General features: G+C 34.7%; 1 protein-coding gene across 1 annotated transcript; it reads left to right on the plus strand.

Annotated features, from left to right (window-relative positions):
- The first annotated feature begins 2,171 nt into the window (after nt 1-2,171).
- LOC149783777 (neurotrypsin-like) lies at nt 2,172-15,870 on the plus strand. The gene is made up of 4 exons (XM_089933163.1): nt 2,172-2,292; nt 6,312-6,338; nt 10,985-11,153; nt 15,611-15,870. The coding sequence occupies exons 1-4, from the start codon at nt 2,223-2,225 to the stop codon at nt 15,816-15,818; spliced, it is 474 nt and encodes a 157-aa protein (XP_089789289.1). The 5' UTR covers nt 2,172-2,222; the 3' UTR covers nt 15,819-15,870.
- The last annotated feature ends 1,651 nt before the right edge of the window (nt 15,871-17,521 follow it).

Raw genomic sequence — 17,521 nt, forward strand, 5'->3', positions numbered from 1 at the left:
GATGATAAGTGCAACTGCATCCTCCTTACTGCACTCAAAATGAAATAAGCATTAAATTCCATAGCATCTTTTTGATAATTGCAATTGAAAGACTTCATATTTTTCCCACATTAGGATTTCAAACATTCAATGACAGAAACAGAAACACATTTGCAGATGTCAACACGCTTCTCCCTAGCTTCTTCAATCTCATGTATTTCACGTGGAATCGTCACATACAAATCCAGTCCATAATCAAAAAAATTCCTAGAATCAAGAAAAATACAAAAATCTATTCATTCTAGATCAAATAGAAAAGTTGTTGCATCACCCATTCATTCACAATATGACTCCAAATTTCAATTTTAAATAGACACGCCATTTTCTTTCCGAAGTTATGTTGAGCACGCGACTAAGTTAAAATTTATCTGGGTGGAGTTATGTGCGCAATAATAATGTTGATTTGTGTAATGATGAATATGCGCTTGTGTATTTAGTTTGGAATGCGGCATACATTCATTTACGTTGTTTCTTGTAGTGTATTGTGCTTATATAATTAAACCTTAGGTAGAATTTAAAAAATGAGCATATAATAAAATGGTTACTGCATTTGTATGGGAAAATATGAACTCGTTTTGTCGGAAGGATATACTGCTCTCCCAAGGTTGTGCAGTAATCCATCCAAAAAGCTCAATCATATTTTCCCATACAAATGCAGTAACCAATAAATATGGTCTCTATATAAATGGCTACAGATACAATTGTATGCTCTCTGTATTTTAGGCAACATATACAATTGTACGCTGTCTGTATTTTAGGCAACATTTACAAATGTATGTTGTCTGTATTTTAGGCAACATATACATTTGTATGCTGTCTGTATTTTAGGCAACATATACAAATCTATGCTCTTGATATAAATGGCAACATGTATAATTGTATGTTGTATATAGAAATGGCAACAGAGATAATTGTTTGCTGTATAGAAATGGCTACATACAGTTATATGCTTTATATATAAATGGCAACAAATATAACTGTATGCTTTGTATATTAATGCCAACAGATACATGCCCTCCACTAATGGGAGTTGATGGTTACATTTTGTTCTTAAGAGACAGCTACCAGCTTTAAATTTCTGTTCCACTGATTTTTTTACATAAAAAAAGTGTTACAATTGATATTCATGTTACAGTAAAATTATTCCAAAAGGTCTAATACAGTTGAAGTGCCATGCATAAGTTGGATCCGTTTCAGAAAAAAATGTTAGTAAAAATCTCACGTGGTTGAATAATAGTTGTTTGATTATATTCTAAAGGAGCAGAGATGGCAACTGTCTTTCCTTGTCTTTCATACCTTTTGACAGGATGCCATAGGAATGAAGATTTAATTTAAAACTTATGAAAAACATCGTGTTGTAAATATGTGATGACAAGCTTGGTGTCATGTGAAAAGACCCTTTAATACAATGAGGAATTTTATGCTGCATTTTGCATGCAGACTAAATAATTTACATTCATTATTCATTCTCTTAAGAGTTTTGTTTTTTACTTGCTAAAAAAGTATTAAAAATGGATTATTTAAATGATGCAAATGCAATGATAATCAAAACTGATTCAGAATCCAATGAGCTAGTGCTCCAATTTATTTTTCAAATATTATAAAAGAATTATCACAATATATATAATTATATAGTTGATGAATTTCAGCTAATTGTCTCATATCAAGCCAAAAGAACAGAATTTTCACCACAATTCATCATACCAAAGTTGGAACACAAGATCATTTCTCTTCTGCTGGTTACAATATAAAAGATGTTGCCTAAGTAACTAGTCTAAAGAGCATGTGTTAATTAAAACTCATTAATGGAATACAGGTTTGTTCTCACTATTATCAGCAAGTAGTATTTCTTCTAAGATACTCCCAGTAAACTAACTTGTAAATTGTTTGAAATGAAGGGGAATAAACAAGACAAGGGTAGTAATGAATCATTGGTGGAATACATTAACTCTTGTCACCATTATACGCTAGCAATATTTCTTCTAAGAAACATCCAGGAAACCATATTTTAAATTGTTTGAAATGAAGGGAAGTAATATTATCATAAGACAAGGTCTTCTGACATCAATTTTGAGAAAATAGCATTATTGTCAGATGAATACAGAGTGCATGAATTTACTTTTTCAGTGATAGCAAGGTCTTGCCTCTTGAAAACTGAGTATGACCCCTGGGTTGTCTTAAACATGGAGTATTTCTGCAAGTTCCTTCCCTATCAGGTCGACGACCCAACTTGCCAGCCCATCAGCACATCAGGTGAGGGTTTACAGATATTTGCCATGTTGCATATATTTTTGTACCTTCAGCTCTTTGTACATCACTCATCATGAAGATTATTATTATTTTTGTTCTGTATCATTTGTATAGAGAATTTTTTATGTTGAACATCTTTATGTTAAGGCACTCCAATTTTCTAGACACGATATTTTCAATAGTTGTAATAATTTTTATTAGCACGTGAAATTTTCCGGACACCATGTACATTATTTAAGTCAGCCTAACAAATTCAAGTTTGCATCAGAACTAAGGAATGCTTTGTGGATAGGTTAGATGTGTAGATAAGGACTATCCTTATTGAAGTTTTGGTCAAAAGGTTAAAGGTCAAGGTTACCATGACTAAAAAAAATGAGAAAAATGGTTTGTGCATACTGTTAATAACTTTTATTTTATGTTATGTCCCTTGACCAAAATTTTGGATGATTTGCACTTAAGGAATGGAGTTATACTTGTATCTAGTGATATATCCTGTGGTTTATTTAATGGTCATATGTATAATTCAGATGCTATTGGAAAAAGAAACAGCATTTATTTTTTATGCCAGTTTCTTGCTCATTCCATAGCTGAACCTTTCAAAAGTAAATTTCATTAAGGATAAAATGTTAAAACCCTGTTTATTCTACAATAAATTGCTCAACCAAAACATTTTGGATGGCTTGCACTTGGGATAATAAAGCCGCCAATAGATTCTGCGTTATAAAAGCCAGAAGTAATAGCCATGTTAAGCCTAAAAAGAAATTAAAAATTTCTGCTTAGCAACTTTAGTTTAAGACCTCATACTTTGACCAAATGTCCAAGTCATTAAGGCCCATGGGTCAGTAACCTCCATAGTCAACCATACTCTACCAGTCCCTACAATGTGGACCTTTACAAATGGGATTGTTAACATGGCTCTTGTTTATCATTATACTGCAGATTGAGAAAGCCTGAGATGGGCAGGTGACCAGATCTTAATTTTTTTATATAGCTTTTCCAAGAGATCATTGTATACTTGTCACTCTGTCGCCTCACATGAAAAGATTCTAGTCATGAATTAGAATGCAAAATAATTTCACTTTCAATACGTATTGCATTAAGAATCAAAATATGCATCCTTTTCTTTGTAGAGATCAATACATTTTCAGGACTGAGGTTCATTGGTTATCCTTAAAATCACCATTGTTTTGACTCAGCAATTGCATGTGTAAAACTGGGGATGTCATTCTTATTGTCCAGTCATCCATTCATCTGTCTATACCAAGCTTGTGAGCAATCTAGCAGTCACATTTTTTTTTTTGATTTCAACAAATTTGCGTGTGCATTTTGAAAAAGTATGCAATCACTGTATGCAAATGGAAATGATGACTCATGAAATTTTGTTCATTGCTGATAGTACAAAAGCTTTAGCACAATGCAAACAAAGTTCAAAATAGAACCTATTTATTGTATATGTTTGTGTTTTATTAAAGAAGATTACCAGATAGATTTCATCATCAGATGCATGTTCTAAGCATTATGCACAATATAGAACATAATTATGAATGAAGGTTCATAATTGACCTAATTAAATAAAATGCTACTTTCAACTATCAGTTTAACTTTAATTATTTTATTTTTCTCTTTTTATTGTGTTGTTGTTGTTGATTAGACAAGCAATAGTCTTTCACTATTTTATTATCTCCAAATTATCTTCTACATTTTTTAAATTTCTGTTACAAGTATCTGCACAGGTCATATGCATAACGTTTGATATATAATTAATTCCATTGTGCCTGAGAATTATCTGTTAATTACTTTATCATGTATTTATTTAGGGCATTTAATTGGAAAGTTTCCCCATGGTGAGAAATATAATTTTGTTCACTTCATTCTTTGTTACAATCGGTCATTGTTGACCAGCAGCAGTACCTCCCAGAAATGCTTCTAGCGCAACCTCCATACACTAAAGAGTTAAGAAAGAAAGGGCAGACAATGAGGTTACTGAAAAGGTCTATACTCTTATAATTTGCTTAATTTATTCATTTCACAGTTCTTTGGTGTTTTGGTAGCAGCAGCAAAGTAAAATGGATATGTTGTAATTTCTTATTTGTACATCTAAGAAATTATTAATAACTTTTGTATGAAATACAGTAGTAAAATCTTTAATTTCTACAAAATATAACATAATCATAATTTTTAGACATTATGAGTTCAACAAGAAGAAAAATGCATCATATGCCAATTCAAGCATACAGTCTAAAAGTTCATTGTTTTACCATTTTGTATTTTTCACACGTTTCATTTGTGCGAGATTGCTATTGACATTTCAGATCATTGTCATTACTAGCAGCTTCTCAGTAAATGTCCAATCCTATTTTAAATGAAGTTATAAAGAAAGTCTATACACTTTGACTCATTCTGGGAAAAGCATTAGCTTTTATGTCATAGCCAGTGTTGCATGATTCTGAGTTTTTACATAAGCTTGTATGTCACACCTGATGCTACATGGTTCTACGAAAAGCTTGTACATCACACAAAATGCTGCATGGTTCTGAGAAAAGCTTGTACATCACACCCAATGCTACATGGTTCTAAGAAAAGCTTGTACATTACACCCGATGCTACATGGTTCTAAGAAAAGCTTGCACATCACACCCAATGCTGCATGGTTCTGAGAAAAGCTTGTACATCACACCCAATGCTGTATGGTTCTCAGAAAAGCTTGTATATCACACCCAATGCTACATGGTTCAAAGAAAAGCTTGTATATCACACCTGATGCTACATGGTTCTAAGAAAAGCTTGTATATCACACCCGATGCTACATGGTTCTAAGAAAAGCTTGTACATCACACCCAATGCTGTATGGTTCTGAGAAAAGCTTGTACATCACACCCAATGCTACATGGGTCTGAGAAAAGCTTGTACATTACACCCAATGCTACATGGTTCTGAGAAAAGCTTGTACATTACACCCAATGCTACATGGTTCTGAGAAAAGCTTGTACGTTATACCCAATGCTACATGGTTCTGAAAAAAGCTTGTACATCACACCCAATGCTGCATGGTTCCGAGGAAAGCTTGTACATCATACCCAATGCTACATGACTCTAAGGAAAGCATAAGCTTGTACATCATACCCAATGCTACATGGGTGTGAGAAAAACATAAGTTTGTACATCATACCCAGTGCTACATGGGTCTGAGAAAAACATAAGCTTGTACATCATACCCAGTGCTACATGAGTCTGAGAAAAACTTAAGTTTGTACATTACACACAATGCTACTTGGTTGTGAGAAAAAACATGAGCTCATTTCTAAGAAAAACATAAGCTTGTGCATCATACCCAATGCTGCATGGTTCTGAAACAAACAAACTTGTACACTATACACAATGCTACATGGTTCTGAGAAAAACAAACTTGTACATCATACCCAATGCTATGTATGGTTCTGAGAGAAACACAAGCTTGTACAGCATACTCAATGCTGCATGGTTCTGAGAAAAACAAACTTGTACACTATACTCAATGCTACATGGTTCTGACATAAACAAACTTGCACATCATACCTAATGCAATGTATGGTGCTGAGAGAAACACAAGCTTGTACATAATACCTGATGCTACATGGTTTTGAAAAAAGCATGAGCTAAGTACATAATACACGATGCTATGTGGTACTGAATGAATAACATAAAGTACTCATACTTTGCATTCACAACCATCTTTATGTCAGTGTTGTGGTATTTTGTAATTGTTAATCTGTTGGAACTATCAAAATATCATGTTTAATTTTGTTGATAAGTTTTAGAAAAGTAACTGATCTTAATATGTGACATAAAACTGCATATATTTTATTATTATTATTATGACTAGTAGTGTTATTGTTATTATTAATTATGATTATTGTTATGATTATTATTATTAATTATGATTTGTATTATTAATAATTACGATTATTATTATTATTATTATTATTATTGATTATGATCATTATTATTATTATTATTGTGATTATGATTATTATTATTTACAGGATTAGATCCACCTCCCACAGTTCCAGGTGAGTTACGTACTTGCACAAAATTGCTACAGTACTATAAAATGGAATATGTTTACTCTGAAACTCAAGGAGCCAACATACCATATATATTCACTTATGAGTCGACTCATCTATGAGTCAACCCTTCCCCCCACTCCACTTTTTTAGTGCTACAAAAATCCAATTTCTTCTTGACCCTTTGATAAGTTGGGGTGTGTTTTGTAAGTTCGATCCAGTTGAAGATGGGACTTGTTGTCAATGACTTATAAGTCGGGGTGTGTTTAGTAAGTTAGATCCAGCTGAAGAGGGGACTTGTTGTCAATGACTTATAAGTCAGGGTGTTTTTTGTAAGTTAGATCCAGCTGAAGGGGGGACAAATGTTGTCAATGACTTACAAGTCAGGGTGTGTTTAGTAAGTTAGATCCAGTTGAAGAGGGGACTTGTTGTCAATGACTTATAAGTCGGGGTGTGTTTAGTAAGTTAGGTCCAGTTGAAGAGGGGGCTTGTTGTCAATGACTTATAAGTCAGGGTGTTTTTTGTAAGTTAGATCCAGCTGAAGGGGGGACAAATGTTGCCAATGACTTATAAGTCGGGGTGTGTTTTGTAAGTTAGATCCAGTTGAAGAGGGGACTTGTTGTCAATGACTTACAAGTCAGGGTGTGTTTAGTAAGTTAGATCCAGTTGAAGAGGGGACTTGTTGTCAATGACTTATAAGTTGGGGTGTGTTTAATAAGTTAGATCCAGTTGAAGAGGGGACTAATTTGTTGTCAATGACTTATAAGTCGAGGTGTGTTTAGTAAGTTTGCACTTTGGAAAAATAAACAAGCTAAACTGTATAGAAAGACAGACAGACAGACATATAATGAAATTTATGACAAAACCAGTGTAAAATTTAATTATATTATTGAGTGGAATATGTTACAAATAAATTCACAGCTTATAATTCGATGTAATTAAATCCATTAAAATCCATAATGCTTGATACATTAAATCCATTTCTTTGATCAATCCATTAACTTGACTAAAGTTTAAATACCAGTATAAAAATAATTCAGAATGCTCAGTTTTAAGTTGACATCCCTTTACTTAGGGCTATAAAAAACCAATTTGTATTGATCCCCTTATAAGGAGGAGTTTATTTTGAAAGTCAGATCTGTCTGAAGGGGTGAATTGTCAGATAGATAGATAGATAGAGAGACAGACAGACAGATAGATAGATAGACAGATAGATCAAAAAATAATGGCAAAACCAGGGTAAAATATAATTATATTGTAGAGTGGAATATGTGACAAAGAAATGGACAACTTAAATTTGTTCTAATTAAATAAAAGAAAATCAATAATGCTTGACATATTAAATCCACATACATGACAACTTCACGAATTCAGTTAAAGGTTGCATACCGGGGTAAATAATAGCACTGTTACAATAAAATGATTGACAGTATCCTATATTATGTTAATTCCACATGCCTTTAAAAATTAACAATGAAAGTTAAGTCTACATTTTTGATCCCAGACACTATAAAGCCATCTGGTACGAAGTCTACAAATTTGTCATCATTGTCTGGTAAAGTACTGAAATCCTCAATCAACATCTATACATTTTAAACTGTCATTGGCTAGTTATTGTAAATGTCATCCAACTCTTTTTGTCCTTGGCTTCACTTTCATAATGTGGGTGCTTACCTGGAGACAGAGCTTGGTCTCTTTAAATAACACTTTGGCCATATAGTCTGTAAAATCGATTAAAGGATGCAAATGAACAAATGTTAATTGTGCAGCATGATCAAAGGAAATTCAAATAATCAACGTCTGTTACTTGTCACGGAGCTAGTATCATATGGATGGCTGGATCAAAGGGTTGTCATGTGGGAAAACAATGGGTGCTGCCTTTGCAAGCATAGGGATTAATGTAACAAATTTACAGGAAACTCTAGATCTACATGGCACTGAGCAATTACATGTATTAAATCCATGGCTTGATCAAAAAGATTGTCATATTGGAAAAAAGTGAGTATTGCTTTTACAAGCCATTTGCTTATTGGGTGATGTGGTTTAGTAGAAAACTTGGGAAATATAACTTGGGAAAATGCAAATTAATTTAAAACTTTAATAATTGCACATAACACAAATGCAAATACAGTTTGTAAGAACTTGCACAAAATTGAAGCACTATACAAGCTAGTAAATACCGATGTTCAACAATATTGACAGACTCTTCACTTTGTGGCAGGTAGTATTTAATTTACCCATAATATTTTCAGGTTATCAAAAATCCAAATAACTGTAGACTGACACAAATATTGTATAATGAATACCTGTACGAAATAGATAAGCACAGTGCATGCAATATCATTTCCAAATGGGAATAGGAACATGAAACCGATAAGCACAGTGCATGCAATATCATTTCCAAATGGGAATTGGAACATGAAATGTAAAACTATTTTAATCTTTTGTAATGAAAATATCTCCAGTTCCCAACATTCCCTAGATATATGAATTGTTTGCATGTTTACTTACACTCAAATTAATTTTATGTCAAATTCCAGAATTGTGTTAAATCCTGAATTGTGCTTTATCTAGAAATGCATTAAATCAAAAATATGTTATAACTTAATGTTCCTATTCTTCTGTTTTCACAGTGATATAAAGATGGAAAGATTTTTCTAAATATTCATTTTAAAAATTTGTTCCTCATATTTGTAAGTCATTATTGCATAATGGATAAGTTTTCTCTTTACATGAGGGACCTTGTTTGAAAGCATCTGTTACAGTGTATATAATTAGCTTTTACATACCATATGTTGCTATGTATGTGTTAAAATTGACTCATCTTTCTTTATAGTTTCAGGTATTGTTTGATAATAATAATAATAATAATAATACCTTAATATGGGGAGATAATTTATTTAGTTACCAAAACTATTATACCTTGATGTCTTTTGTTATATATAATATATACAGTATATAATTCATAATATGGTAAATTTTCCATGACACTAAATTATGAAGTTATTCTGAAAATCATGCAAACATTTAAGACATTACCACATGCACAAGCACCACTTAGCACATAAACGTGTTTGAAATATATTTTATTGAAAAATGCATATGAAAGGAAAAGCAGGGGGTAATGATATTGCATATAACTGTTTGACTTAAGACTTCATCTGTTTGAAGAAAAAAAAACTATGAAAAGAAAGAATGCCATTAGCATTGTCATATGCCAGTGAGAATGTTGCTTATTGCCATTAGCAGTGTCATATGCCAGTGAGAATGTTGCTTATTGCCAGTAGCATTGTCATATGTCAGTGAGAATGCTACTTATTGCCATTAGCATTGTCATATGCCAGTGAGAATGTTGCTTATTGCCATTAGCAGTGTCATATGCCAGTGAGAATGTTGCTTATTGCCATTAGCAGTGTCATATGCCAGTGAGAATGTTGCTTATTGCCATTAACAGTGTCATATGCCAGTGAGAATGTTGCTTATTGCCAGTAGCATTGTCATATGTCAGTGAGAATGCTACTTATTGCCATTAGCATTGTCATATGCCAGTGAGAATGTTGCTTATTGCCATTAACATTGTCATATGCCAGTGAGAATGTTGCTTATTGCCAGTAGCATTGTCATATGCCAGTGAGAATGCTACTTATTGCCATTAGCATTGTCATATGCCAGTGAGAATGTTGCTTATTGCCATTAACAGTGTCATATGCCAGTGAGAATGTTGCTTATTGCCAGTAGCATTGTCATATGCCAGTGAGAATGCTACTTATTGCCAGTACCATTGCCATATGCCAGTGAGAATGCTACTTACTGCCAGTACCATTGCCATATGCCAGTGAGAATGTTGCTTAATGCCATTAGCATTGCCATATGCCAGTGAGAATGTTGCTTAATGCCAGTGGACCAGGATAATGAAAGCTGTTTATTAGTAATTCATTCATTCTTTAACTTTGTTGTCATGTAAATTTTACTTCTAGCAAACTTAAAATTTGGAGTTTGGTGAATACCCAAAGAATTTTCTCATAAAATGCAATGTCAACATTCACAGTGTTAATTAGAACTTGGTGCTTGGTGAATACAACAAAACGTTTATCATGAAAGGTCATATTATGTTCACATAGTCAAGAATGTTTTCATCAGAGGTCATATTGAGGTTTAAATTGTCTCTAATTAATACATACAGGCATACATTCTGCCTGAGTTGTTTTGACATATGATGTGGAAAAAATGGGAACTAAGTGTCATTCTCAAGGACGCACAAAGGCAGCTGACCTGGGCAGGTGTCACAGGTTGACTGTTCCACCATGCCCTTGGGAATTAGACACTTAGAAACTTAGCTTTCAAATTCCTTGGCATTACACAGACAATAATTTGTTAAAAGTATCACAAATTCCCCAAAAAAGCCAAATATTGTCCCACTTGTGTCACTCAATTCAAGCAAGGTTGAGAGTGTCAGGACTGACATGTCATATGAACAGATTTATAGTTTAACAAAGAATTTTTGCCCTGGTTGTAAAGAAATGGTATTGATGCATGTAAAAATAAGGTTTCTTACTAATTAAGCAAAAAGTCAAATAGCTAAGGTTAGAATTTTCCAAGAATTTATACTTTATAAATGTTCATGAAAATATCTTTTCATTTTGCCTGAATAGATGGTGGCAGCAGGACAGTAATAGAGAATATTCGGCTTGTGGATGGAAACTCAGACTACTCGGGCAGACTGGAGGTTTTGGTGAATGGAACATGGGGAAGTGTATGTGACAGCAGTCACAGTTTTAACTTTTCCTCAGCTGCAACAGTCTGCTTTGAATTAGGATTCAGGTGCCATAAATAATTTAAGATTTGTTTGTGTCATACAATTTTCTCTTTTACCAGAAAGAAGCACTGTCAATTGATTGTTTCACAATTTTTTTTATGCATGCCAGGCCTAACTGATATAGATTCAATTTTGACTGCATCTGCTGCAGCAGTCTGCTTTGAATTATGATCCAGCTGTCATAAGTAATTTAAGATTTGTTTTTGTCATACAGTTTCCTCTGTTACCAGGAGGAAGCACTGTCAATTATTAGTTTCACACTTTTCTAAGCCTGCCAGTACTAAATGGCACAGATATTAAAAAAAAATCGTATTTGCACAGATTTAAAGAAAATATATTACAGATCTGCTGCTTTAAATAATCATAAATTAGTCATTGTAGTATATGAGTTGTCAAAGCTTATGGAAAAGAGTACTTTCTTTTCGTATGTCCATTTCAAAACTATTGCATATTGTGCTTTTATGTTATGGCATTTTCCTTTCATCTGTCTATGTGTATGTATATTGACATTCGTTCGTGGGCCGATAAAATTTGTAATGTTTAGAGAGACTTTCTTGAAACAATGCTGAAGTATACATAATCAGCAGATAGTGTTGTATACCTTAGCCTAATCTCATGCTAAAGTATACATCATGTGCAGATAGTATTACATACCTTAGCCTAATCTCATGCTGAATTATGCATCATGTGCAGATGGTGTTACATACCTTAGCCTAATCTCATGCTGAAGTATGCATCATGTGTAGATGGTATTACATACGTTAGCCTAATCTCATGCTGAAGTATACATCATGTGCAGATGGTGTTACATACCTTAGCCTAATCTCATGCTGAAGTATACATCATGTGCAGATAGTGTTACCTTAGCCTAATATCATGGTGAAGTATACATCATGTGCAGATGGTGTTACCTTAACCTGATCTCATGTTGAACTGTACATCATGAGCAGATGGTGTTACATACCTTAGCCTAATCTCATGCTGAAGTATATACATCATACCTTATGGTGTTACATACCTTAGCCTAATCTCATGCTGAAGTATACATCATGTGCAGATGGTGTTACCTTAGCATGATCTCATGTTGAACTATACATCATGAGCAGATGGTGTTACATACCTTAGCCTAATCTAATGTTGAAGTATACATCATGAACAGATGGTGTTACATACCTTAGCCTAATCTCATGTTGAAGTATACATCATGAGCAGATGGTGTTACATACCTTAGCCTAATCTCATGCTGAAGTATATACATCATGAGCAGATGGTGTTACATACCTTAGCCTAATCTCATGTTGAAGTATACATCATGAGCAGATGGTGTTACCTTAGCCTAATCTAATGTTGAAGTATACATCATGAGCAGATGGTGTTACATACCTTAGCCTAATCTCATGCTGAAGTATACATCATGTGCAGATGGTGTTACCTTAGCCTGATCTCATGTTGAAGTATACATCATGAGCAGACAGTATTACATACCTTAGCCTAATCTCATGCTGAAGTATACATCATGTGCAGATGGTGTTACCTTAGCATGATCTCATGTTGAACTATACATCATGAGCAGATGGTGTTACATACCTTAGCCTAATCTCATGCTAAAGTATATACATCATGAGCAGATGGTGTTACATACCTTAGCCTAATCTCATGCTGAAGTATACATCATGAGCAGATGGTGTTACCTTAACCTGATCTCATGTTGAAGTATACATCATGAGCAGATGGTGTTACATACCTTAGCCTAATCTCATGTTGAAGTATACATCATGAGCAGATGGTGTTACACACCTTAGCCTAATCTCATGCTGAAGTATACATCATGAGCAGATGGTGTTACATACCTTAGCCTAATCTCATGTTGAAGTATACATCATGAGCAGATGGTGTTACATACCTTAGCCTAATCTCATGCTGAAGTATATACATCATGAGCAGATGGTGTTACCTTAGCCTAATCTCATGCTGAAGTATACATCATGTGCAGATGGTGTTACCTTAGCCTGATCTCATGTTGAAGTATACATCATGAGCAGATGGTGTTACATACCTTAGCCTAATCTCATGCTGAAGTATACATCATGTGCAGATGGTGTTACCTTAGCCTAATCTCATGTTGAAGTATACATCATGAGCAGATGATGTTACATACCTTAGCCTAATCTCATGTTGAAGTATACATCATGAGCAGATGGTGTTACACACCTTAGCCTAATCTCATGCTGAAGTATACATCATGAGCAGATGGTGTTACATACCTTAGCCTAATCTCATGCTGAAGTATACATCATGAGCAGATGGTGTTACATACCTTACCTAATCTCATGCTGAAGTATACATCATGAGCAGATGGTGTTACATACCTTAGCCTAATCTCATGCTGAAGTATATACATCATGAGCAGATGGTGTTACATACCTTAGCCAAATCTTATGTTGAAGTATACATCATGAGCAGATGGTGTTACATACCTTAACCTAATCTCATGCTGAAGTATATACATCATACCTTAGCCTAATCTCATGCTGAAGTATATACATCATGAGCAGATGGTGTTACATACCTTAGCCAAATCTTATGTTGAAGTATACATCATGAGCAGATGGTGTTACATACCTTAACCTAATCTCATGCTGAAGTATATACATCATACCTTAGCCTAATCTCATGTTGAAGTATACATCATGAGCAATGGTGTTACATACCTTAGCGTAATCTCATGCTGAAGTATATACATCATACCTTAGCCGAATCTCATGCTTTAAGGTCATGGTCATATCAAGGGACTTCTATCCTTGAAAAAGTATAACTTTTGAACCACTAAATATATTATAATAAAACTTTTGTTAATTATATATTATTTATAGATGGTCTGTCCCATGTCATAGTCACATCCACTATTTGAAAGTCTAGGCCAGAGGCATGGAAACTGTTTTGTAATCTTGTAGTGAAAGTCTAGACCAGAGGCATGGAAACTGTTTTGTAATCTTGTAATGAAAGTCTAGGCCAGAGGCATGGAAACTGTTTTGTGATCTTGTTCTGAAAGTCTAGGCCAGAGGCATGGAAACTGTTTTGTGATCTTGTTCTGAAAGTCTAGGCCAGAGGCATGGAAACTGTTTTGTAATCTTGTACTGAGCAAAGCTGTTGACACACTAAGATACCTAATTAAGATTTAGCTAGTTCTAGATCATGTACAATTCCATGCCTTTCCTCCACTGAAGCTTATGCCATGGCAATGGAAAAGTATAATGATGTGTCTTGTATCCTTGTATGGGGTATGAGCATTACACTACTTCAAATATTGCAATGAAACAAGGTCAAGATTCAACACAAGCAAAAGTGTAATTTTGTGACTTGTATCATTATCTAGATTATAACTGTTGAACAAATTAATGTATTTTAATGAAATTTTAACCAGTTATATATCATAACTAGCACATGTGTCACATATCATAAACATTTCCTCTGTCAAGGTCTAGGTTGCAGGAAGAGTTAATGTACATCTTGGGCATGTTTCTCTTTATCCGTATTGTCACTTTTTCGCCACTACAGATATATTTATGAGACTTTACTCAGGTCTACACATTATCATACAGTAATCAATTCCACTGTTCAGAGATGCAGGTCATTAGTGGGTTAAAGATGCTCATACAACCATGCCATGTGCTATAAATGTGATACATGATGGCATGTTGATTTTTCATGTTCACAGCCTTTACAATTTATTTCAATGATTATAGCCTACAAACCATTCATCACGTTCATGTTCAAATTGGTGTTTGTTGCAAACACTGTTAATTATATGCCGAGTTATAGATCCTTTCAAATGCATTTTGATCTTTATGGAAGTGTGACCACTCCAGTGGCCTAGTGGTTAGAGTGTATGCCTCAGATGCAGGAGGTCGCAGGTTCAAACCCTGGCCAAGTCATATCAGAGACTTATAAAAATGTTACTAGCAGCTGCCTCACAAGGCGGTCAGCTTTAAGAGTTTTTTGTTAGGACTGGTCGGCCTTGTGTAAGGATAATGTGACTGGGTAGGACATGATACTACATCCCTGCAGCATGATGCCCCAGTGTTAGACATCATTATTAACTGCCACACTTCTAACATCGGAGCAATTTGACTGATTTTTTTATAAAGCTGTGTAAAAATCTAAATCAGACACAAACACACTTACATTGGAAGTGATTTGTTTGAGTCACATCTTTGTGTGAAAATAGTTCAAGAAATTCTTTATGCCAGTTTGGTATACCAAGTGTCTTTGTAGTAAGTCAAAGGCATTTTGTCTCATTATTTTTATTTTTATACAGAGTTATGTCCCTTTTTATATTTTGTTTCATTGTGAGACCCTTTGTGACTTGGCTGTCTCTATTATTGTTATTGTAGTAAATTAGTATTTATATTAGTAATAATTGTAGCTGTAGTATAATTTTTTGCTTTTGTTTTTTATGAAGTTACAATGGTGAATGGAAGTATAATAGCTATTATGGCATTGGTCCAAGAACACATATAAGCAACATCAGTTGTCCATCAGACGAGAGAGATCTTGACAATTGTATCATACAGTTTGATTCCATCTGCAAAGACAGCTATCGTAGAAACATGGGACTTGAATGTGGTAAGCATGATTTAATTCTTTGGTCGAAATTGGATTTAAAATAGAAAAAAAAAAAAGATTGAAATCTGAACATTTGCTCAGAATTTCAGATTTGAGAAGACCTTTCTTAGAGTCCCTCTATTGCTCATTACCTCCCTTTGCCAACTAGAAAGTGGTGCTTGTTTTAAAATTTTGCTGTAAACTCACAACATTGTTCACTTCACCTCCCTAAATTCATTGGAAATTTATGCTACTTTTCATCACATCCATTTATGATTTTGTTAATTGTTTTATGTATTAAGGATTATTCTAAAGGTGTATACATTATTGTTTAAATTTTATCATAATATTTTGAATTTTTCACCTATACGGACTGTGTTCTCTGACATCATGTCTATGTGACTACATAGTAAGAGAACATGTTAAAGTATATATTTGCACACAGTCTATTTATCACACCTGGTAAAGCAGGTGTCTCCAGCAGTTTTAATGCATCTAACACTGCATTTCTTTTTTTCATTTCTTACTTTGTTGTTTCAGAATTGACTATGACAACTAGGTCAGCTAAATGCCAACAAGAAATCTCATGACTTGTGTCTTGCATGTACTTAGTGTGCATCATTGGCTACATGTACCATGTGTGCCAATTGGTCAAAGAATACAAGGTCAACAGTTCTAAGGAAAACTGAAAGAAACAGGGAGTGATGTGAAAATGAAATGATTGAGATTGCAAACTAAGACAGCGTTTATTAGTTCTGGCCAGTTTTGTTCATGTCCTTCCATCTTTCTGTTTTAGTTGAGAATTTCAACACCTTGAGAGTTTCCACCCAATTCTAGGCAGCCCAGGTGGCATAAGTTCCACAGCATGTCAAAACATGGTCTTTGCACCTGTAAGTCAGGGCACATGGAGTTTATAAATTACTTGGATGAGCTGTGCCTTCTAGCCCCACCTTTTGTACCATAACATTTAGCTGTGCCTTCTAGCCCCACCTTTTGTACCATAAGATCTAGCTGTTCCTTCTAGCCCCACCCTTTTGTACCATAACATCTAGCAGTGCCTTCTAGCCCCACCATTTGTTCCATAACATCTAACAGTGCCTTCTAGCCCCACCTTTTGTACCATAACATCTAGCTGTGCCTTCTAGCCCCACCTTTTGTACCATAACATCTAGCAGTGCCTTCTAGCTCCACCTTTTGTACCATAACATCTAGCTGTGCCTTCTAGCCCCACCTTTTGTACCATAACATCTAGCTGTGCCTTCTAGCCCCACCTTTTGTACTATAACATCTAGCTGTGCCTTCTAGCCCCACCTTTTGTACCATAACATCTAGCTGTTCCTTCTAGCCCCACCTGTTGTACCATGACATCTAGCTGTGCCTTCTAGCCCCCCCTTTTATACCATGACATCTAGCTGTTCCTTCTAGCCCCACCTTTTGTACCATAACATCTAGCTGTTCCTTCTAGCCCCACCTTTTGTACCATAACTTCTAGCAGTGCCTTCTAACCCCACCTTTTGTACCATAACATCTAGCAGTGCCTTCTAGCCCCACCTTTTGTACCATGACATCTAGCAGTGCCTTCTAGCCCCACCTTTTGTACCATAACATCTAGCTGTGCCTTCTAACCCAACCTTTTGTACCATAACATCTAGCAGTGCCTTCTAGCCCCACCTTTTGGACCATAATAATCTAGCTGTGCCTTCTAGCCCCACCTTTTGTACTATAACATCTAGCTGTTCCTTCTAGCCCCACCTTTTGTACCATAACA

Source organism: Sinohyriopsis cumingii, chromosome 14 (assembly GCF_028554795.1).
Source record: "Sinohyriopsis cumingii isolate HCF-2022 chromosome 14, ASM2855479v2, whole genome shotgun sequence".
In the NCBI taxonomy this organism is placed as follows: Eukaryota; Metazoa; Mollusca; class Bivalvia; order Unionida; family Unionidae; genus Sinohyriopsis; species Sinohyriopsis cumingii.